This window comes from Colossoma macropomum, unplaced genomic scaffold (assembly GCF_904425465.1).
Source record: "Colossoma macropomum unplaced genomic scaffold, Colossoma_macropomum, whole genome shotgun sequence".
Classification (NCBI taxonomy): domain Eukaryota; kingdom Metazoa; phylum Chordata; class Actinopteri; order Characiformes; family Serrasalmidae; genus Colossoma; species Colossoma macropomum.
The window spans coordinates 20,855,797-20,878,368 of NW_023494789.1; the positions used below are offsets into that span (position 1 = coordinate 20,855,797).

Consider the following 22,572-nt stretch of genomic DNA (forward strand, 5'->3'; position numbering starts at 1 on the left):
CATTTTCTTTACTGAAGAAAGAGCAATGCCCTAATAAACCCCTGATATATGTTCCTTATTTGCTTCTTGCTAGGTGCACTTTTTCTGTTGCTGTTCAGTTGCTTGAACAACTGCTGACTATGTGGTTTAGCTGTGTATATGTGCTTCCGCAAATGTTGCCATGGCTGAATTTTTTTTTAGCATGTTGATTGCAAAATGGGAAACCACATTCTTTTTTGGTGGTTACCTTTTCCTTTTTTGTTGACCTTCACATTTTGATCTTGAGTGTAAAATGTGTTAAGATGGCTACTGAGTGTCATATAGATGAATATCAACCCATATCATACCGTTCTGTGTGTTTGTGTTTTGATGCACATAGTTTCACAGGATTGCACAGTGTGCACTAGCGTAGAACAGTTTGCTTGGATAGCAAGGAAGTCCCCTTCTAATGAGACATTTGTGATTAAAGTGGGATTACTGTCAGAGACCCGCTTCAGGGCCAGGACAGATGGACGGTTGGGCTCCTTTTGCACACTGGACACAGACCCACTCCATCTTCTCTGATCAATTGCTTTAGTCTGACAGGCACAAATGTGGAGTCATGAGGGATTAAAAGGCTTTTGTATGTGCATCAGTGTCTGCAGTGTCTGCAGCTTGGAGGTCTGACAGTCTGTCTTATGGATTGGTACATTTGATTTTAAGGTCTGTATTAGGGATGAAAATGATTAACCAGTTACCTACAAATAAAGAATTGTTCAACCAGTGCTATTGGTTACAACACTAATTTTTTTGTTTTCATTGTCAATACACAGCAGGTCATATTGGCAATTGGTTCTGCTACACAAACTTAGTAAAAAAAAAAGTAAGCATGCAGCTAAATATAGTGGTGTCCATTACCAGTTTTTCAAGAGGTTGGTAGCACAACTATAGCAGTGTACTACACCTTAACCAAATGGCTGTAAGCAATAAGTCTGAGAGAAAGTGTGATGCACAACGGTGCAAGAAAATCACACATGGGTGTGCAAATACAGAGAAGGTTGTGGTGGATGCTGACAGCTTTTGAGAGCCACTGGCATATATTGAGCCAAAGCTGGTCACAGTCATGATTCATTTTTACTTGGACTATTAATGACTGGTAAATAGAACTTCGGAATGCAGAACTTTCAGTTGCCCATCGTTACACTCCAGTCATTTCATCAGCTTTTTAGTTTTTGGTCATATAATCATGAACTTATTATAGTTGTCAGCCCCTTAGTTTAAACAAAACCAGGTTCTTATGTAGGGTATGTTTAATGCAGTTTTAGGCCATTTAATGTATATACAGGCTTATACCTGGCGCCAACTATCAGTATTATGAGTACCTGTCCATAGAAGTAACACTTCTGGTGCATTAGTACAGGATTCAGTTCATTTGTCCACTAATAGGAATGCATATATCAAGTATTTTAGAATTAACTGGAACTATCCATGTTGTAATTGACATTTTGATGGACCGCATCCTTGATTATGTGGAAATGGAAATGTCCCCCAAAAAAATCAATAATGTTCCTTATAGTATACAATAGTCATTTTGATCTGTGAGAGTCATGATCTCTGATCTGCTGCGTTCTCACTGCATTAGGTTACTTATTAGCTTTGGCAAGTGTCCACAGCTGTCGCTGACTTCCTTCTTCATGATGAACTGGATAAACACTCATTCAATAAATTTTCAGCTTTTTAATTTATTTTTTTTTTTTTAGAACAAATGTCTTACTAGAGAACAGATGTCTTATTTCCGAGGAAACATCTCCCTCCACCATCCATCTGATCACAAGATATTACAAAATCCCAGTGAAGCATAATCATTTCTTTGCTATTTCCTTCATGCTGAGGATGTCTGGTCAGAGACGCTGGCCCTTTGATTACCGGGAGCAACCTCACTTCATGTCTTTCGGATGGAGGGATTGGGAGCGGATGGTGGTGATGAGCCCGATGCTTCCGCGGGGTGTAGCCAGCACAGTGGTGGAGGCCTGAGACACAGATGTCTTGCGTAACTCCGTGGTAGAACTGTTGATGACAGCGGCGGTGTCATGCCTCACACGGAATACCCGGGACACGGCTTTGACTGTGGCCTTGCGCACCGAGCCTGAGAGCATGAAGTACATGACTGGGTCTAGGCAGCTGTTGAGTGCGGAAAAAAGAAGCATGACCTCATTGGTTCGATCTACGAGGCGGCGTGTTTCGCAGGATGTCTCGCTAAGCTGGGACTGGATGTAGAAACCCCTGAAGGAATGGTAGGGCACGAAGCAGATGGTGAACAGAAACAGCACCACAAAGGACTTCTTAGCTGTACGGCTATAGCGCATAGCATTGGGCAGGTCTGGTTTGTCACGAGATGCCCGCAGTAGGCGCCAGGCGATCCGCCCGTATGAAACCACCAGTAGCAAGAACACCATCCAGAAGACGGCCACCAGGAGGAGGTTGAAGTAGGCCTTGCCCCGGGCCTTTGTGCGTGTCTTATACTGGAAGCACTTTCCCTGCTCCTCGTTGCCCTCAGCCAGAGCGATCATGGGCACCACAGCCACCAGAGACACTGCCCACAAAAATCCACACACTGCTATGCTCCAGTTGCTGCCCTTCAGCCAGCGCCGGCAGCAGGCTACCCGCACCCCTTGTATCTTTATGTAGCGGTCTAGGCTGATGAGGCCAAGCAGTGTGATGCTCACATACATGTTCATGTAGAAGAGGTTGCCCACCACCTTGCACATGCGTGGGCCCAGTGGCCAGTGGTTGCCCAGCGTGTGGTAGAGGATGCGAAAAGGTAGGCAGGCCACCAGTACGAGGTCAGCCAGGGCTACGTTGATGAGGAAGACCCGGACAGAGTTGTGGCGCGAGTGCAGGAAGAAGAAGACCCACAGGGCTAGAATGTTACCCAACAGGCCAAACAGGAAGAGGAGGGAGTATAAGACGGCAAAAGGCACTTGCAGGGATTCTTCCTCTAAAGAACATGATTGGTTGATTTCTGAGGCCATAGGCAGAATGAAAGACATGTTTGAGAGTACACTAGTGAAGTCAGAGTTGGTCATTCCGTATGTGTTACCTTCCCTTTTTGGAATCGTGGATTCATATATAGAAGTAATCATGCAGCTTATTTTTTCAGCCCTGTAGGAGAAAGGAGAGAAATCGTTTCAATTTATGGCTTTGTCGAATGAGAATTTTTTGCCCTAATGAAGGAGAAAGCAAAAGAAAATACTGGCTCTCCCATAGCAGGTTCTCATCCAGACACCAGTGCAGAGGACCATAAACTATGCCTAGGCATAAATCCCAGATTCCCAGTAGCATACACACTTGCACTGCATGTTCACATGCTTCGTCTCTTCCCAGCCATTCCACTCTCCTCCTTCCAGTTTTCCATTTGAAATATATATTTATATTGGATCATTTAACTTTGCTGAACGATTCAAAAATTCATGTGTTTGGGGAAGGTTGGCGAGTACTTCATTTGGAACTTTGCTTTATTAAATCCATATGTAGAATCAGATATTATGTGTTTATGAATGGCCCCAATGCTGTACTAAGAAAGAGCAAACCAGCAATTTTACAATCATGGTGCGTTGCTTGTTTCTGCTGACAAGTAAGAGACTTCACATGCTTTTTGTTTTGCCTTGTTTAAAGATTTTGTGTTCATGCTCTCAACTAAGGATGCACCATTCCTCTCCCACATTTATAATTATTACATATAACATATTTATAATTATGTGTCACTTACCCTTCATGGCAGAAACAGCAGTTGTTTCCCTTTGCGTCTGTGTGTGTGCTTGCCTGTCAGTCTTTTTCCGGGCAGTTTTGCTTCTAATCAATTTATTTCCAAGTATTCCAAAGATTCTTTTCTCCTCTTGTCAAGGTTCTGGGATTGGAGCTGTATGTGACAGATCGATCTCTCTCTCTCTCTCTCTCTCTCTCTCTCTCTCTTTCTCTCTCTCTCTCTCTCTCTCTCTCTCTCTCTCTTTCTCTCTCTCTCTCTCTCTCTCTCTCTTTCTTTCTCTTTTTCTTTCTCTCTCTTTGTCTTTCTGTGTCTCTTTCTGTCTTTCTCAATCTTTCTCTTTCTCTCGGTCTGTCTTTGTCTTGCACTCTTCTGCTGGTTGTCCTTCCTTCTCTCTGTCTGAGAGTGCTGCTGTGTTGTCTCACTCATAGAGGAAGGGGGGAAAAATGCAGATGAAGACAACCACGAACAAAAAAAAAAAAAGTGGTCACATTTTGAACAGCAGTTGAAAAGCTTGTGAAGGTTATACACAGCACTCTGGTCTTAATAAGAAAATAGTGAAGCATGATTTTTTTTTACATGCTAAAATACTAACAATAAAAGGCTGATAAAATAAGAAATAAGATGTGCTTAAGTCAAACTTAGTCATGCTTACATTCGTTAGTGTTAAAATGTCAGACGTTGCGTCGGTTCAGATCTAAACGTCCCTCAATCTTAAAGCAAAGGTCAAGCTGTACTTACCACATATGTGCTTACCAATATGAGTAAGTATACATACATACCAGGAGTTTCTGTGAATGTGTGTGTTGCTTATACTATATATATCTATACAACATTGTTGTGGCACTCGGGGCATATCTATTGCGTTTAGCTCCTCTGGACCTTTTGTGTGTCAAGTCTGAATGTGATTGTTGAATGCTGCTTTTGACTTTTTTTGTAATGTCTCTGTCTATGTGCTAGTACACAAGTTTTGGAAAGTTTCTTTTTTAGAAGTGCTAATACAGGATGATTCTAGCTGATTGCACTTAATCCTGTATTCCAGTGTCTGATCGATTAATTGATGGTTAGTGGGTTTTAATGTCTGAAAGCTAAAGATTGCATTTAGAACAAAGTTATTGACAACTAGGTTTATGAGAACAAATTGCACTATAGTTACAAAACAGGAGCTCTCTAGAAGGCTTTATATTATTCATATGATACATCTCATCATTCTGACAGATTGCAGTACACAATGACAGGACTGCTTTTATAGTTTGTTTGCACCATAACTTAGTCTGTGACTTGTTGATTGAACTTTGATGAACTTTGATGTTATGTTGGTGCTGTAATGGGGGTTAGAGGTTGCCATTAGTCAATTAATCAAATGAGTAGTTGGTAGACTATTCAGAGAAATAATTGCTGGTTGCAGCCACCAGTTGAAGCAAAAGTTTGAACACCCATTATTTTCAAAGTGAAAGTAAGTTAAGTAACTAATGCACTAATATTAGTGCACAATTTCTGTTTATTTGCAGAGTTTAACATATTAGAAAGAATATAAAACATTTAAGATTTTTCCATAATGTTTAACCTTTAATTTAACCAGGTATTCATTAAGAACGTATTCTTATTTATTTATTTATTATATTCAATGGTGCATTAAAAAGTGAAAAATAGTGTGTTTGATGTAAAAATGTGTTTCTTATTTTCACTTTCAGAAAATAAATGAAACATGTAATTTGGCCAGCCGTGCACAAACTGTTGCATACGACTTTTATGTTTTGATCTGGATATCAGATATGCATGATGTGTAATAGGAGGGTGAAATGTTTAAACAAAGTGAAATGTTACGTTTTGCCTCATGTTGTATGTGAATGCATCACATTTCATCCATTTTACTTGTTTCTTTCCTTTCTGCTGCAGCCTCACTGTGTGCTCCTGGCATCAAAAGAAAACTCCGCTCCTGTCAAACTGGGTGGCTTTGGGGTAGCCATTCAACTGGGCGAGTCTGGCCTGGTGGCTGGAGGTGGGTGTCTGTGTCTGTCTGTGTCTGTCTCTGTGTCTTTGCGTGTGTTTGTAGTCTGGGGAGGGAGGGAGTTCTGCAGACTGAAGTGCTCTGATGTGTAAATAAACTTTGTGGTCTGCATCTTCAGATGAGAATGTGGTCTCAAGGCATCTCACACTTTGAGTCTGTATTACCAAAATACAGTTGTATGCAAACGTTTGGACACCCCAGTCTAATTACATGTTTTCTAAGTGAAAATAAGCTAACATATCCTCTACAAGCTAAAAACTTAAATATGCCATTTTTCTACATATTTTAATGCACAATGTCTAGTTTTTTTCCCACAATGTTTAATTCAGAAATCACAAATTAACGGTAATAGTGTATTAAAAAATATACAGAACGTTGTTCTCTGTAGAGGATGTGTTACAAAATTGACAGAACATGTAATTTGACCAGCATGTTGTCACAATTATTACATAATTGCCTTGTTGTAATTATTTCAGATGATTGCAATTATTTAAACGGTCAGTTTCCACAGTTGTTAGATTTCAGTCATATTATGCTGCAACAAAATGTGAACTGAGTGTGGTGCGTTGAAGCAAGTAAATATCAATAAAATAAATCAGTACAATATATACATGCATTGAGACATCATGACAACACAAAAAACATTTTTGACTTCTATCTTGGTGTTCTTCTAACATGTTTAGAGGGTGGCTCGAGTAATGGTTGTTTGGTTGTTAGCTGTGTAGCTAATTCTGATGTTTCTAACATGTATGCTGGCAGAGTGAGTGTTTGTATTTTCACATTGCTTTTAACGCTAACAATAATTCTGTGTAGCTGTAGATATTTATGTGAGTGTGTTGTTGTGAACAGTACAACGAGTGTGACCTACTGTGTAAGAATAGCTTGGCAGTAAGGTGGCTAATCAGCCAATATGGCCCCAAACATTTGAATACGACTGTAGACAAACCAGCATAATTCACTTGATTTAGTCATTCTCTCTCTCTGTGGATAGGTCGGGTGGGGACTCCTCACTTCATGGCTCCTGAGGTGGTGAAGAGGGAGCCGTATGGTAAACCTGTGGATGTGTGGGGATGTGGAGTTATTCTCTTCATCCTGCTCAGTGGCTGCTTACCCTTCTACGGTACCAAGGAGCGCCTGTTCGAGGGCATCATTAAAGGGAAATACAAGGTAGTAGTTTATTTACAAAACGTGCAGATCTTACTAGAGCAGGTTAACTAGACCTTTGATTTACTTCTTTTCAAAGTCAACCTGAAATATAAACTGGCCTTTTTACCTTGTTAGTTCATCTCCCTCATCATATTAAGCATGATTAATCATATTTAAAAGACAAATTCTTGTTTTCCTGGAATCTTCCATCCTTCTAAAACAACTTTTGATTTTGATTTTTGGCTATGACATTATACACCTGTGCATGGAGAAAATGTTATCAATCAATAATATACTATTTTCCTTGTGGTACAGAATAATAATGCGTTAACCAATTCAAGTTGACTTTAACAGAATGTTAATCAACATGGCCCGATTTAGTTCAGTTTCAATTTGTATTGAAATCATTTTATTGCTATTAGAGATTGAGCTGTATCTGTTTAGAGTGAGCAGGTCTAATGGGTTTTGCCTGGTTGTACAGCTTTTTATTTATTTTCGACTGGCAGCCTCAAAGTGGGCTCCATGCCCAAATCCAAGCTTTACCAGGTGCATAAAAACCAAAAGGAAAAACTTAAAATAAATGCAAAAAAAAAAATGAAAATAAGTGCAAGGCTTAACATTGACAAGAGCCCGGTAATAGGGGCAATGCAGTTGTCTCAAAAGGAGTTGTGTGTGTGCGATGTGCATTAGATGAACCCTCGACAGTGGAGCCACATCTCTGAGAGTGCTAAAGACTTGGTGCGCCGCATGCTGATGTTGGACCCTGCTGAAAGGATCACTGTCTACGAGGCCCTCAATCACCCCTGGCTTAAGGTGAAATATCAAAACAAAGACGTGCACACTCTCAACCATTTCTGACTAAATAAGCTATAAACGTACACGGGAATACTAATATATACGTTATATGGCCAAAAGTGTGTGGACACCCAACTGTCACACCTGTTTGAGCTTGTTAGACATCCTATTCCAGAATTATGTTTATTAATATAGTTTGACCCCCCAACTCCCCACCGTTTTACAGTAATAGCACTTATAGTTGGCTGGGGCAGAAATTTCGCAAATTGACATGTGGCAGAGGTGACTATGACAGTGCTACCGAGTGACTTAGCTCTTCAGTATGACCCATTCTGCTGCTAATGTTTGTCTATGAAGATTGCATGGCTATGTGCTTGATTTAGCAATGTTAGCAATGGGTGTGGCTGAAACACCTGAACTCAATAATTTTGAGGGGTATCCACATATTTTTCATAAAATGTATGTGTGTTTGTGTATGTGTGTTATGTGTGTGTGTTACGTGTGATTAGAGGTCTGCACGGGCCGTTGGCCTGAAGGCTCCACCATCTCTGTAAGCTTCAAGAGTTTGCGTGTTGTTCATGTGATCAGTTGCTTTGCAGCTCTTTAGAATGATCATTTAGAATTATCATGAATTTTCATTTTATACTGTTTATATATATGATTTAGTGATTGTTCTACTTTATTCAGGCTATTCATTAATTTGCGGGATTCTCTTTATGCTTTGGTCTGCTCCCACCTACAGTGGGCTGGTTTCCCGCCCACTCCCGTGTGTAAGACTGCAAAGTAATTCCACACCACAGGATATCATGGCGGGTCCCATGGGTCCTGTGGTAATCCGTGGGAATGCAGACCTCTACTTGTGATGTTTTACGTTAATTAGAGCTTAATAGAGATTACATTTTTGAATATACATCATGTAATTTTGATTTTTCTTCTCTAAGATTTTTCATTTGTGCAGTCGTATTTATTTAGACTTTACAGATTTTGTATTTATCATTATTGTAAAGGAGAGGGACCGCTATGCCTACAAGATCCACCTACCTGAGACAGTGGAACAGCTGAGGAAGTTCAACGCCAGGAGGAAGCTAAAGGTTTAATGTTTAGCTTTTTTACTTTACGCAAAATACCGATTCGCAATTTATATACGAGGTCAGATTACAGACCACTTCTTTATGCATGGTTTGAATCACCCAGCTAGAGAAGTGAATTGAAAAACTTATGGACTTTTAAAGTAGATACCTGAAAATCATCACAGTGATTGACTTTTGGTAACCGTTAAAACGAAGAACCTCAGAGTTGCAGAGCATGGTAGCAATCAGCCATTTTAGGTCAAAGTCTGTCTAGTTCTGCTTCAGAGTCTAGGTGTTAGCCACATAAAAGCAGGTCGTGGTTGTATTCTCAGACATTAGGCGATTGAGACAAATGAAAAACAAGCATGCATCCGTTAAAACCTGAAGGAATGAGTATGTTCATAATCTTTTAGCTTGGGCAAAGGTGAACTTTGGTTTTATGTGGGGCACGTCAGTAGTGGAAATGTCAGACACTGAGACATGACAGGTTTTAGTGGTGCTTCTCTGCTAATAAGAATTCAGTTTTTTTTTCCTCCCAATATTATTGCTCAAATCCTACAAAACATCTTGAGGAATGCATTATTTAGCATTTTTACATAAATAGAGGAGAGTGGGAATTTATTTATGCTTCAGAATAAACAATGTCAGTGAAAAGGGGCTGCATTAAAGATATTTATTTTGGACCACAGAGCTGAACAGAAAACATGATAGAATTGAAATATGTATTTACAGGACATCTATGGTAGTTGATTAAATAAAAAGTTCCAAAAAACAATTTTTTTAACAAATGTTTTAATTTCATTTTTAATTTAGCGAGCAACTCTTGTTGTCTGCTTCGGGAGGCTAGTTGTAACACCAACTACATGTGTGTGTTACAACTAAATTAAACACACTGTGTGGAGGAGGTACTTTACCATCAATAGGATGATTAAAATAAAATGCTAAATTTATATAATCGGAGTGAATCTTTTGATTTATGCACACAACTCAGCAATCAAAAAACACCAGTGATGGAAAGAAAAGTTGCTTTCATGGTATAAAATAATCTTCTGGTTGAATTTTGACAAATGTCTATGTGATTGCTTTGCAAATTTGCTAATGTTGCTAAGGGAATATGGGAAGATTACCAAAGCATGTTCTACTTGAACCTGTTTTACCTCTGAAATAAAAAAGAACAACTTATATTTCAGTCCAAGTTAGGTGCCCCAATCCTTCTTGACCCTCCTAAAAAGTATCCCCTTCTTTTGGACGAAAACAAAATGTTATTGATATAATACCTCTACTACTGCTACTACTACTCCTACTACTACTACTACTACTAATAATAATAATAATAATTGCTTTTATTATTACTATTATTATTATTATCAAATATAGTCTGTGTCAGATCATTAAAAGTTGTAGAGCTGATTTTTGTTTTTGTTTGTTTTTTTTTGGTGCAGGGGGCAGTGCTGGCTGCTGTCTCCAGCCACAAATTCAACTCTTTCTATGGTGACCCCCCAGAGGAGCTGCACGATTTCACAGAGGACCCCACATCCTCAGGTAAGACCTCATGCCTACTTCTGTTACTGCGAGATCCAGTCTTATGTTTGATTTTGCATATTTAGTGTGCGTTGATTAGCCTAGTTCCACATATGCATTGTTCCTTTCAGGTGATTTACACATCTCAGGATTGTTTTTTAATGTCAATACAATACGAGTCAGTCATATGTCACATTTAGCATACATGTGAGAAGGACTACTCAAGCTGGATTAGTTTCGCCGAAGAGCTGTACTTTAATTTGTAAGGAATTTGACTGGTCGATTCGTACAAGATAAAGTATCACTGACTAAATTACCACAGCCTGGATTAAAATGACATAACCCTGATGTACATGTCAGTGTTGTGACAGCTTGCACGCTCAGTAACAGTAACATCAAGGTGCAGATCTGTGTTAATCAGACTTTAGTATTACTTTACTGTGTGTTAGATTTTAATAGTTGTACTGTTACTGAAGGAGCTCCGTGTTCAACGGCAAACAGGTGGTCATTAACTCTTATTATTTTATAATTTAGACATGTAAGAACTATAGACATTGCAGGCCCATAATGGATTGAAATCTCATCACTTAGATGTTAGTACCATTCCAGGTTAAACTAATCCAGCTCAACTAGGCACGTTGTCTGTGCTCCATTGTTAAGACTACCTAACAGACTTAGGCTGCAGCGTTCACTTTTAGTGGGTAAGAAGCTGAAACCATTTACTCCATTATGTATTTTGCCTGTGGTGAAGTTGCATGAACAGTCTGTTTATAGTAACCTACAGTGAGGATAAAGCTTGCCACATATTGTGAAATAGCTACCACTTCCCTGTCTGAAAGACCAACTTTCACATCCTGATGTTGCTAAGGGGCAGAGGGTTAGAGGGATGTTGCCATTTACAGTGGCGTCTAGTGCTGTGCAACATGGATAAAATTCCGTGTCACACAATCAGTTTTCGTAATATTATGGCATGTTTTTATCAGATGATATTTAAGCTTACATTAATAAAGTCCTGCTTCATGAATGCTTGTAGTTTATGCTAAAACAGGTTTCAACATAGCTGTCTTAGCTTGTTTTAATTGGACTTTTTTTTTTGTTCTGTTCTACTTCTCTCAAAATTTCTAGAAAGGAAACTTTCTATTTTTTTTTACTTTTAATGTTCTTTCAGAACAATCTGATGCAACCATATAAGTTTTTGTTATCTCATCAGTGCTGAAAGTAGCAGATGATATATTGTTCAGTACTAGTGGCTCTTGAGCCGATCTTAAGCCAAACACCGACTAGCCTTTTAGAAATCAGCTCAAGCCAGGTTTTGCCACAGGATATGGGAACTGGTTAAATTGTTCAATGTCATGCGTTTGTCCCTTAGTCTGGGGGTGGGGTTATGTTGGCCACAAAACTTTTCAAACAAAAATTTCAAACAAGAAGCTGGCGAATAAGAAGCTTACTTCAGCCTTGTATTTTTACTTCTGGTAGTGTTTTTTATTAAGGAGGGTTAAGTTGTCAAAACATTCTACCTAAAGTTTTATGTATGGAGCAACCTATGAATACATGCTATGGTAAGACTTTTCAACAAGACAGCACAATTCTCCTCTACACCACGGAAAACATGTACAAGAGTAGGTAACACCGAAAGCTTTAGTTTACATTATTGACAAGCTATTAGCAAGTAAGAGGGTGATAAAAGGGTGATGGTCACGAAAATACCTCAAGATTTGAGGTTTTGCCCACTTTTGCAGCAATTTTCTGTCTGCATGTTCTGTAGACAGAACATTCAATCAAGTTTCTCCTCTGCACTCTTATAAAAAACAAACTACGACCACACTTGAGAGCGCGTGCCATGTTTTCACTGACACAAAACACATCCACGTTGCGGGCTGCGCCTGCATATCTGCATCTGGAAGACTGTTGCTTACTTTGGTTGATGCCGGACAGTTTTTATGTGAATTTTTCAAAGCGTGCTAATCAACCATGGTTTTAATGATGATAAGCATTTGAAACGGTAATACTAAATGTCAGGAATTTTACTGTCGTTTACCATGAAACCATACCATTCAGGAGATTAAGTCTGTAACTGAACAAATGCAACTGGCTGAGTTGTGTCTATTTGCTAGCCTGTGTGCTGTTGTACGATGGAGAACAGTTGTATGTTACTTCACAAAAGTGCATAATTTTCACCTTCCAAGTAGGAAAAAAAATCAGAACCGGAACCATAACTAAACCACTAAATTATAAAGGCCTAATCAATCAAATGCTCAAAAAAAACACCTAAAAGAGTTGAAATGGACCCTGTTTCAAAAAAAACATCATAGTGTTAATTACTGACACTGTACATTATCTAAATTATTAGGCAGAGGGTACAAAGTGATAGCCGCTCTTTCAAACTGCTTACGATCTTCTGTGCTGTAGTGTTTTTTGTGAGGTCATACCAGATGCCAAGATTGTAATCACCCAGAATCACATTTTTCCCACTGAGAAATATAAATGCTTAGGATTTAGAGTCCAGCAGAATGGTGCAGAGCTGAGTTCTGTTTGTAGAAGTCAGCACTATTTATTGAAGAAAAATTGCATTAACCGACAACTGACAAGTTGGTGTTGTCACAAGACCACTGCACATATGGAGAACATGTGTGGGGTTATGTGGGTGGTCAGGGGTCCAAGTTCAGTATGTTGTGAAGGTGTGTGTATGTACATACAGTGCCTATAAAAAGTATTTACTCATTATTTTTTCATGTGAATGGTCTTTTTTTGACACTGATCAATATTAAAAAGACTCTTAATGTTAAAGTGGAAACAAATCTCTACAAAGTAATCTACATTTATTGCATACCAACCACAAAATTGAAAATACTCACCTCCTTCAGGACAGTTGTTTTTGTAGAGGCACTTTCGGCAGCAACTACAGCACTCAGCCTGTGTGGATAGGTCTCTGTCAGCCTTGCTTATCACTGCAGGTTTTCCCTCATTCCTCTTTGTAAAACTGCTCAGACTATACTAGCAGATAATTGGTTTTAAAAAATTTTTGGATGTTTAGATTTGAGTGATATTTCAAACTGATAATCGATGGCATGTGTATCTCACACTGGGCTACTGTGTAAAATGCCTGAATTTTATGCATTTTACTGCTTGTGCAGTCTTATACTGCCCTGCAATCTAACTGTTATTTTTCTCCATAATACTAATCCAAGTAGGTGTAGTCCCAGTTTCTACCTTGTACAAATCTATCAGCAACAGCAGATGTGTGTGCATTTAAAGTATCGGATATTGGCACTGGCCCACATTTTCCATATTCCATATTTTCCATATCCCTTCTTAGTATAATGGCCAGGTTCAGTTTTTGTCTCATCAGACCGTATAACCTTTATTAGAACTTTACTTTAGAGACTCTCCCGTGCCTTATGACATACTATGGCTGTGTTTTTTTTTGTTTTTTTTTCTCTGCCAGTCCATAAAGCTGTGACTGGTAAAGCACCCAGGCAACAGTCTCTCTCATTACAGCCATGAAAGCTGTTGTAGTAATCTAGACCTCTGTTACAAGTGCCTTTCTTGCATGGTGACTCAGGTTTGTAGAACACCCTGCTTTAGACAGATTTACATCTATAATGTAATACTTCATTTTTTTTTATGATAGACTTGTACTGTTTTATGGGGGACACTCAAGGGGCTGTTCCAGTGGTGATTAACATGTGTCATCATGTTATGTGTCATGTTGGTTATTTTTTGTTCAATAATCACAATAAATATAGATAACTGAAAAAAACTTTGTGTTCACTTTAATGTTAAAGAGTCTTTATCTGTTGTCAAAAAGCCTGGCTACATCCACTGCTTTAAAACAGTGACTAATGGAAAAAGTCCAAGAATGGTAAATTACTTTATATAGCCTGTGTATGTATGTGTGTTGAGAATGATTAATAGCAGTGGGCTTTATGCTTTGGCCCCTTGTAGAATGTAGGCTGCTTGCCAGCATCATGTGTTTGTATAGAGATCTTTGGCTTTACAGTTCTGTCTCTTTCTCTGGTGTTTCTTTCTTTTTCCTCTCTTCATTTGTGTGTGTTTCTCTCTACTCTCTTGTGTCCAAACTCACAGTATGTCATTTGTTCTAATGCTGCCCTCCCTGTAGGATTGCTTGCTGCAGAAAGTAGGTATCCCACGGAGCCTGACATCATCACAGTCTTCGTCCTCTTTTTATGTCACTTTCTCACTGTATTATTCCTGTCCATATGTGCATTTACCCCCTTTCCATCCAAGCTATTTCCATGTCCTGGCTTCCCTGGGCTAAGGCCCAGCACTTAACCCAGCTGCATGTGTGATTATGTTAACATTTTCAGTTCCTGGTTTCATATCAGTCATTTCAGGCGATAGCTGTCTGTTCCTGTGCACTGACCTTTCTGTGTATATTTTTTTTGTCGAGCACATTATTAATCATGTAATTTATTATTATTTTTTTTACCTGTTTCAATCTGATTCCACTATTTGAATCGAAAGGAATCGGTTTCACTGGTCTCGTGGGGCTACATGTGATCAAGTAATACGATTGTCTGGGAACAACTGAGTATGAATTTTCTAAATCAATGTTTCTTAAACTGTGTGTTTCTGCTGCGTCAACACATGATGGGGGATGTTTGTCAGGACATTTTGCCTGAGTGTGATATGTGTGGTCAGCTTAAGGCCTTTTAGTCTGCATCAAATTACAGACAGAGCCAGTTATAGTTACTTCTATAGTTTATTTGCTCCTTTGTAATGGTTGGAAGTCTGAACTAAAGCTGCATTGCAGTTAATGTTAATAACTTTGTTACCATTAACTTTGATAACTTTGTTGCCATTACTGCTAGATTACTCAACTCAAGACAGCTTTTCAAGACAGGATCCCCACAGGACCACTGCTGGACTGAGAATTGTCTACCAACTAGAATTATCCAGCCAACAGTGTCCTGTGGGAGGTGTCCGGTGACCACTGATGAAGGACTAGAGGATGACTAACACAAACTGTGCAGCAACAGATGAGCTATTGTGTCTGACTTTACATCTACAGGGTGGACCAACAGGTTAACAGTGTCTAGTAGAATGGACATTCAGTGGGCACTGTCTAAAGTACAAAGTATGTAGAGAAACAGACTATGTTCTTTACACAACTACAGAGTGCACCTGTGTGGATGGATATGAGATACAAGAAGGTGTACTTTAATTTAATTTAATTTTTTTGTCAACATTGCCTGATGAGTAGCAAGTCTATCATTAGCCCATAGAAATAATGCAAGTTAGGATGGCTGAAAAGTTCACCCAGAAACCTCCAGTTATGCATGGAGATGTATGTTGTGTGTAGAGCGCATTTTTCCAGTAAAAATGATCTCTTGCAAGGATAAAACAGTGTATTTTTTAACAAAACCTTGTTCTGCTTTGTTATTTATTACTCCTGATGTTAACAGACCATAATCTAGAGGAATTTGGTGGCAAGTTTTAGTGGAGGTGTACTCTTGTTAGCGCTGCAATACAACACCAAAAATTTAACTAGTTGTCCCCAGACATGTATTCTCATTATGAAAGCACATCTGGCCCCAGAAGACTACACTTTCAGTCAACCTAATTTCTCTCAAGATTTAACCGTCAGGTTTATCTAGTATTTCATAAATGTTGGGTCTAAATTTCCCTCCACTGTTCATACTAGTTCTAATATATTGTGCTAACTCTGTTGTACTTTGTACATGTACTTTCTTTGTCACCTGCATGTGGTTCACCCAATCAACATAAATACCCTTGAATTTAAAAAATAAATTCGTCTGCCTTTTTTTGTGATTGTGTTGAATCCTGGGTGATTAATTTTGAGTTCAATTTTTTTAAGGCAGCTTTTGTGTCTTTTGGTGTTCTGCCCTAATGTGTGTTTGCATGTGTTTGTAGGAGCCGTGTCTCAGGTGCTGGATAGTCTAGAGGAGATTCATGCGCTGACTGACTGCAGTGAGAAAGATTTGGACTTCCTACACAGCGTCTTCCAGGACCAACATCTACACACGCTGCTCGATGTAAGCAGATATACAGGCATGAGCTTCTTGCACAGAACCGCAGAGGGCAAATTGGAGAAGCTCCAAAACTTGCAATAGTACACTCATTAGAGCTTTTCATTTTAACCGTAAGCGTGTTCAAAAAATCCCTTTCTAGTCAGTGTTCACTTTGCTCTTTCTCTCTTGCTTACTTTTGTGAAAATAAACCACAATATAACACACTCATCTTTTTTGCACATCACCTGTTTGCAATTTAACATGACGGATGAGAATTTTCATTCAGTTCAGTCATCTTGGTACAGCTGAGGAATCTTTTGAAATGTGATGACTGAAAGGAAATGGATGTTGGAAGCGTTAGCACTAAATGCATGTCAACTGCAACAGCTTAGCCTATGGACTGCTTTCACTCTGCATTATGACACATTTCCTTTTTGAAATAGTTCGGCTCTCTCATTTCAGGGAGTGTTGTTTATGTTGGGTTTTAGAAAACCTCAGATCAAAATGGGTAAGATAACACCTGAAGAAATATTTCGAGTACTTGTGTGTTACTTGTTGCACGATGTCTTCAAAGCTACTTCCTCTGCCACTGCCTGCCAAAGTTCCAAGTACAGATGTCATCATGGAACATGTTAGATATAGCTACGCTAGCTAGAAGTCATTCCTTACAGTGTCTATTGTCCCAAACTGTTATTTGGGTAACTTATAGCAGCTTTCTGTGTCGCATTTACCAGCGATTTTTCATATTCATGTCTTTAAAAAGCTAATGCTACGGGTAGTGCACAATGAGTCAATGAGGTAATAATGCACATTATATCAGAGACATTGCATGGCTCTCTCATCACAAACAACTGTGTAAAGTGGAAACCAAAAATGTCATGCCATGATGCTAAGATACAAGCCTGGAGTCATGTTTTTGAGTGAGCGGTGAAATGTGGATGCTATCTGAAGTATTGCTTCAAAAATTGTAATGAAACTAAAAGAATGAGGCTCTTTGGCCGATTGCTAACACAGCTAGCCAGCTAGCTAATGTTTGCTACTCTTATGAAGCTGGTTTTCTTAAACTGTTAATGGTAGGCTAGTTAATTAGTGCTGCAAGACAAAGTCTATCCAATAGACTTTTCTACATGAAAGTTTTGCTTTCCTTTTATAATGTTACAGAGATCGCTGACATTTGCGCAGACTGCATGCCAGCTGTTGCCAGCAGTTAATGAAAGCTCCCTTGTTTGGGAATAAAACTACAGAAGTCTGTTAAAATTCATGCTACATATACAAGTTCTGTTTTCATTTTGTAATACAGGTATTTAAAAAATTGTAGGCATGTTGTACAAAGACACAGACGGCTGCAGGAGTAAACAGGGCTACTCCACCAGTACATTATTTTAGCTTGGTTTAAAGTATAATTGCTTCCATCCACTTATTATTCTCACCATTTGTTGTGACATTTCACGGAAACTAAAATGTGGACGCTGCAGCTGTTGATACACTGTGATAACATTTTGATATCGCTTCTGCAGCAGTTATATGGAGCTGAAGTGAGTGTTACTCTCAGAAAAACTGAAAACGCAAGAGCAGCACTAAGAAGAATGCAGAATGAATTGTACGGAGTCTAAGAAGCTCTTTGGAGGAAGTGGTCTCGCTGAGTCATATAGAAAAATGCTTGTGTCTTTGTCACCATTGAGAGACCACTTGTTTGTCAGCAGCCTTGTGCATAAATATATCACTGTGTCTTTAAAGACACACTTGTTGAGAAAAAGATATATTTTCCTAAAGATATAATAAGATATAATATTCCTGCAGATTTCTGAAAGCAAATCTCCCCAAAAAACAGTCTCTGAAATGAAGGCAAAAGGTGGACACACTAAATATTGAGAAATCACATCATATGTAGTCTTTGAGGCTTCTGTGGTATTTTCTGTTCAATATGTTTTTTTTCCTGATGCTGAAAAATGAGTAATTTGTGTAAAATGGCCATTTTGACTGGGAATTAAACAAATGAAACTGGTCTCTGACTTTTGCACAGTACTGTGTGTATTCTGTGTCTAGATTAGATTAATTATTATGTGTCTTCACTGATGGTTTTCTGACTTCTAAAAGTAAAATGTCTAAAATATTTTTAGGGACAGTACCTAAAAATTAGCCAGCTAACTAAGTCTTACACATTTTCATGATAAAACAATGGTGTAATTAGTATGTATTGTTCCTATTAATTAAACACATAAAATAAAATAAAGGTTTCAGACAGAACTCAGACACTTTTCAGGAACCAAAACAAAAAAGGTTTGCATTTCTTTTAAAAATGAAAAATTGTGAACACACTTCATTTTTTTTGTTTAAATGAAACACAATAAATTTAACACTAAATGGAAAAAGTATAGATGATCATTTAAAAACAATGATTTTGAGGCCCCAAATCGTTGGCGGATTGTATACGTTCATTTCTCTTCCGACTTTCTGTAGTGTAGTCACGCTTTGCCAGTGTTTTACTGATTTGTGCATGTGTGTGTTGCAGCTTTATGATAAGATCAACACGAGGTCTTCACCGCAGATCAGGAATCCTCCCAGTGATGCTGTTCAGAGAGCCAAAGAGGTGCTGGAGACCATCTCCTGTTACCCAGAGAACATGGAGGCTAAAGAGCTAAGGAGGATCCTCACACAGCCACACTTTATGGTGAGACAGATAACGATAGATCCTAAAAGCATTATTGTTCCAGCTACCTTGTCATCTTCTAATCATCTGTAGCTAATTCTTTACAGAGTAATAATTCCAGAAACAGCAATCAACACATCAACATACCTTTGTAGTTCACATTCTAGCACTGGCTAATAGTGCTTTAGCTGCAAGTGTTTCCAGTGACAGAGGATCCCTAATTGGGATTAATAGTACTTAAAGCAGCTCTACCTGCTTTTAAATCTGGAAAACTGGAGAAAACGTAAATATGAATGAATGAATGAATGAAATGAACCTTTAGCCAACTGTGTCTGAACACATCGGAATTAGACATCCGCATTTAACCCATCCGTGCAGTGAAGCACCACATACACACTAGTGAACACACACACACACTAGGGGGCAGTGAGCGCACTTGCCCGGAGCGGTGGGCAGCCCTATCCATGGCGCCCGGGGAGCAGTTGGGGGTTGGGTGCCTTGCTCAAGGGCACTTCAGTCACGTACTGTCGGCTCAGGGGATCGAACCGGCGACCTTCTGGTCACAAGGCTGGTTCCCTAACCTCCAGCCCACGACTGCCCCCATATAATCTAATATGATGTCCAGCTGTAATTATAGTCAGTCTTTATGTTTATATCTGATTTGGTCTATAATATTAATCTTAGAGCTGTCACTGTGAATCAAATAATGACGTTTAATTTACAAATAATAAAGTTTAATTTATATAGTGCCTTTTATAAAACCAGTCTTTAGAATTTCAGCATAAGACACAGAAGAACACATATCACAGAGATAAAGTTGCCAGTGGAGTAGCAAACATTTTACTTCTGTAGCCCAGCATCCCGAACATTCTGCTCTTCCGGAGTACTAGAACTATGCCATCACATATCTGCTTCAATTGTTGGTCAAATCTAAACCATCAGTCTGATGCTAATAATTTTTCTTCATTAAAATATGTCTTTAAGAGAGGTCAGTGGTTGAAAATAGAGAGAAATATAGGTTTAATCATGTTACAGAGGTATTTGAATGTAGTGTTAGGAGTCAGAGGGCTCTCAGTGGTGTGGTGTGCATTCAGGAATCAAACTCTAATCTCTCACATGGGGGGCAGCAGAATTACCCACTTCCTTATACCAGCTGCAAATGTGCACTATCATGATGCAAACTGCCAGTTATTGAATGTTACTTGAGAAGGTGAAATTTTATTCAATTATTTTCTTACATTGACTAATAGAATTTAATTAATGTAATAGTTAATTAAGCATTTCATTAATTTAAGTTTGTTTTTATGAATATTTAACATTTTAGCTCAACTATCAGCTTTTACAGGTGCACATGCTTACATGGGGCAGTCTAGTAATTTAGTGACAATCTGCAGCCACTGCTAAGCCATTGGACACCTGATCAGGCTGATGGTGTTACCATGGTAATGCAGGTCATTCAGAGATAGGAAGGGCGGGAGAGTGGGCAGGTGGGAGGGATGACTCCCTTATCACGGATGGGTGCAGGAACAGCAGGAGGAATTGAGAGGCAGTGGAGAGGTGGTGTCAAAAGAAGGAACATCCTGGCTGGCCACAGGTTGGTGACTAGTACAGCCTCAGGTGAAGCATTACACAAGAGCAATGAGCATTAGCACAGGATAGCTGTGGATGAGCTGATGGAGGAAGGAAAGGACAACAAACTCTCAACAGACATCAGACTTCTTTTTTAACCTCACCTTTTGACTGAATAGTATGTAAGTGTGTGTGATTTTCTGACAAGCTTATAAGGTTCTAATCAGTGTGTATGTGTGTGCATGTGATACCATGTATGTCCAGGCTGAGCAAATATTGCCTAATTGGAACATTTTGTTAGTAACAGGTCCCATCTCCCATCCCATACATAGTTTCCTTTTGTTATTCATAAGATTTTCTAGCATTACGTGTATTGTCTTGATTGGTTTACTGAAGGAAAGGTAGAGCTTCTTGTGGTTTTTGATAACCCTAAGTGAGACATGGAGCTGAGTTTTGTTCTCGGTGGCTGGCTGCCCATCCATCGTCTTAGTGACTGCTTAGTCTCTGACCCAAATAGTATTTTTGACCCACATTCAAGGTGTCCTACTCATCTACTGCTGCACTGGGTCCAACTCCAGGCACAACTACTCAAGTATGCATATTGCTTAATTTTATCATGATACTTCAGGCAATTTGCTCACAGGGATTGAAGGCAGTTGAAACACTGCAAGCCTGCTGTTCAACAAAATAATAACTAACAGAGTGTAGGGGTAATATTGAAATGTTGGAGTGAAGTGAGGTAGTTACGAAATTGGTAAGAATGGTTAAAGTATAAATTAGTAGCCTTGTAGCTTTGTGACTAGTGCTCATATCTGTAGGTTTTACAGGAGTGTGAATGCATAGCTGTAGTCTAGAGGTTTTCACTCCTGCGGATTCCCTTGGTATCCGCTGCAGTATTTCGCGGCGCGGGACTAATGCTCGGTGTTGCCGGCACACATGAAGAGAAATCTCGCAAATTAATGAATAGCCTAAATAAAGTAGAATGATCAGTAATTAAGCAATAGAACATGAGAGGGAGTGTGTTATCGAATACTCGATAGCACACCACCTCGAGTGTTCCATTGCTTTTATACAACAGTTAAATAAATAAAGTAAGAAATTAATAAATTGGTCCGTGAACATGTCATTTAATATGTTTTAATGTTAGCAATTCCTTCTGCCAAATTATAGTTCCTTAACAAGCAGCTTGTTGCTGTCAAAATCGTTGCTTAGCAATGGCGTCTTGTCGGAGTGATACATTATTTGTGAAAAACCTGTGATGTTATGGCGAAATAACAGCACGGTTAGAACGCTTCTCAACCAATTAGCTTGCGTGGACGGAACTAAGTGTTGTATAAATCATATATATACACAGATCAGGCATAACATTATGACCACCTCCTTATTTTTATGCTCATTGTCCATTTTATCAGCTCCACTTACTATATAGGTGCACTTTGTAGTTCTACAATTACAGACTGTAGTCCATCTGTTTCTCTGCATACTTTGTTAGCCCCCTTTTACCCTGTTCTTCAGTGGTCAGGACCCCCATGGACCCTCACAGAGCAGGTACTATTTGGGTGGTGGATCATTCTCAGCACTGCAGTAACACTGACATGGTGGTGGTGTGTTAGTGTGTATTGTGCTGGTACAAGTGGATCAGATGAAGCAGTGCTGCTGGAGTTTTTAAACACTGTGTCCACTCACTGTCCACTCTATTAGACATTCCTACCTTGTCAGTCCACCTTGTAGGTGTAAAGTTGGAGATGATAGCTCATCTGCTGCTGCACAGTTTGTGTTGATCACCCTCTAGTCCTTGATCAGTAGTCACAGGACACTGTTGGCTGGATATTTTTGGTTGTTGGACTATTGGACCAGCAGTGACATTGAGGTGTTAGTGGAGCTGATAAAATGGGCAATGAGCATAGAAACAAGGAGGTGGTCATAATGTTATGCCTGATCGGTATATATAAACAATATAAAATGATAAGCGTTAAAACAATTAAAATGAATGAAGTCATTATGAGGAGTTGTGAAGCAACTGATCACGTGAGCAACACACATTTTGTGAGTTTCTGAGCTTACAGAGATGGAGGAGCCTTCAGCCGACAGCCACA

The 22,572-nt window shown here is 39.1% G+C and overlaps 2 protein-coding genes across 11 annotated transcripts in view; one reads left to right on the plus strand and one right to left on the minus strand.

Annotated features, from left to right (window-relative positions):
* The window catches only part of caskb (calcium/calmodulin-dependent serine protein kinase b), a 71,185-nt gene that overhangs the window by 33,617 nt on the left and 14,996 nt on the right, over nt 1-22,572 (plus strand). For 4 of the 10 annotated variants that reach the window (XM_036570512.1, XM_036570514.1, XM_036570517.1 and 1 more), the window contains exons 6-13: nt 5,621-5,723; nt 6,724-6,902; nt 7,569-7,691; nt 8,681-8,764; nt 10,186-10,285; nt 14,385-14,402; nt 16,160-16,281; nt 18,770-18,928. In XM_036570512.1, coding sequence (XP_036426405.1) covers nt 5,621-5,723; nt 6,724-6,902; nt 7,569-7,691; nt 8,681-8,764; nt 10,186-10,285; nt 14,385-14,402; nt 16,160-16,281; nt 18,770-18,928 — 888 coding nt within the window. The remainder of the gene's footprint in view (nt 1-5,620; nt 5,724-6,723; nt 6,903-7,568; nt 7,692-8,680; nt 8,765-10,185; nt 10,286-14,384; nt 14,403-16,159; nt 16,282-18,769; nt 18,929-22,572) is intronic. The other 6 variants (XM_036570513.1, XM_036570518.1, XM_036570521.1 and 3 more) reach the window with 3 other exon arrangements.
* Nucleotides 1,268-3,966, minus strand: LOC118808101 (probable G-protein coupled receptor 34). The gene is made up of 2 exons (XM_036570523.1): nt 3,728-3,966; nt 1,268-3,120 (listed from the first exon to the last, which is right to left on the minus strand). Exon 2 carries the CDS (start codon nt 3,099-3,101, stop codon nt 1,896-1,898), a length of 1,206 nt encoding a protein of 401 aa, XP_036426416.1. The 5' UTR covers nt 3,102-3,120; nt 3,728-3,966; the 3' UTR covers nt 1,268-1,895.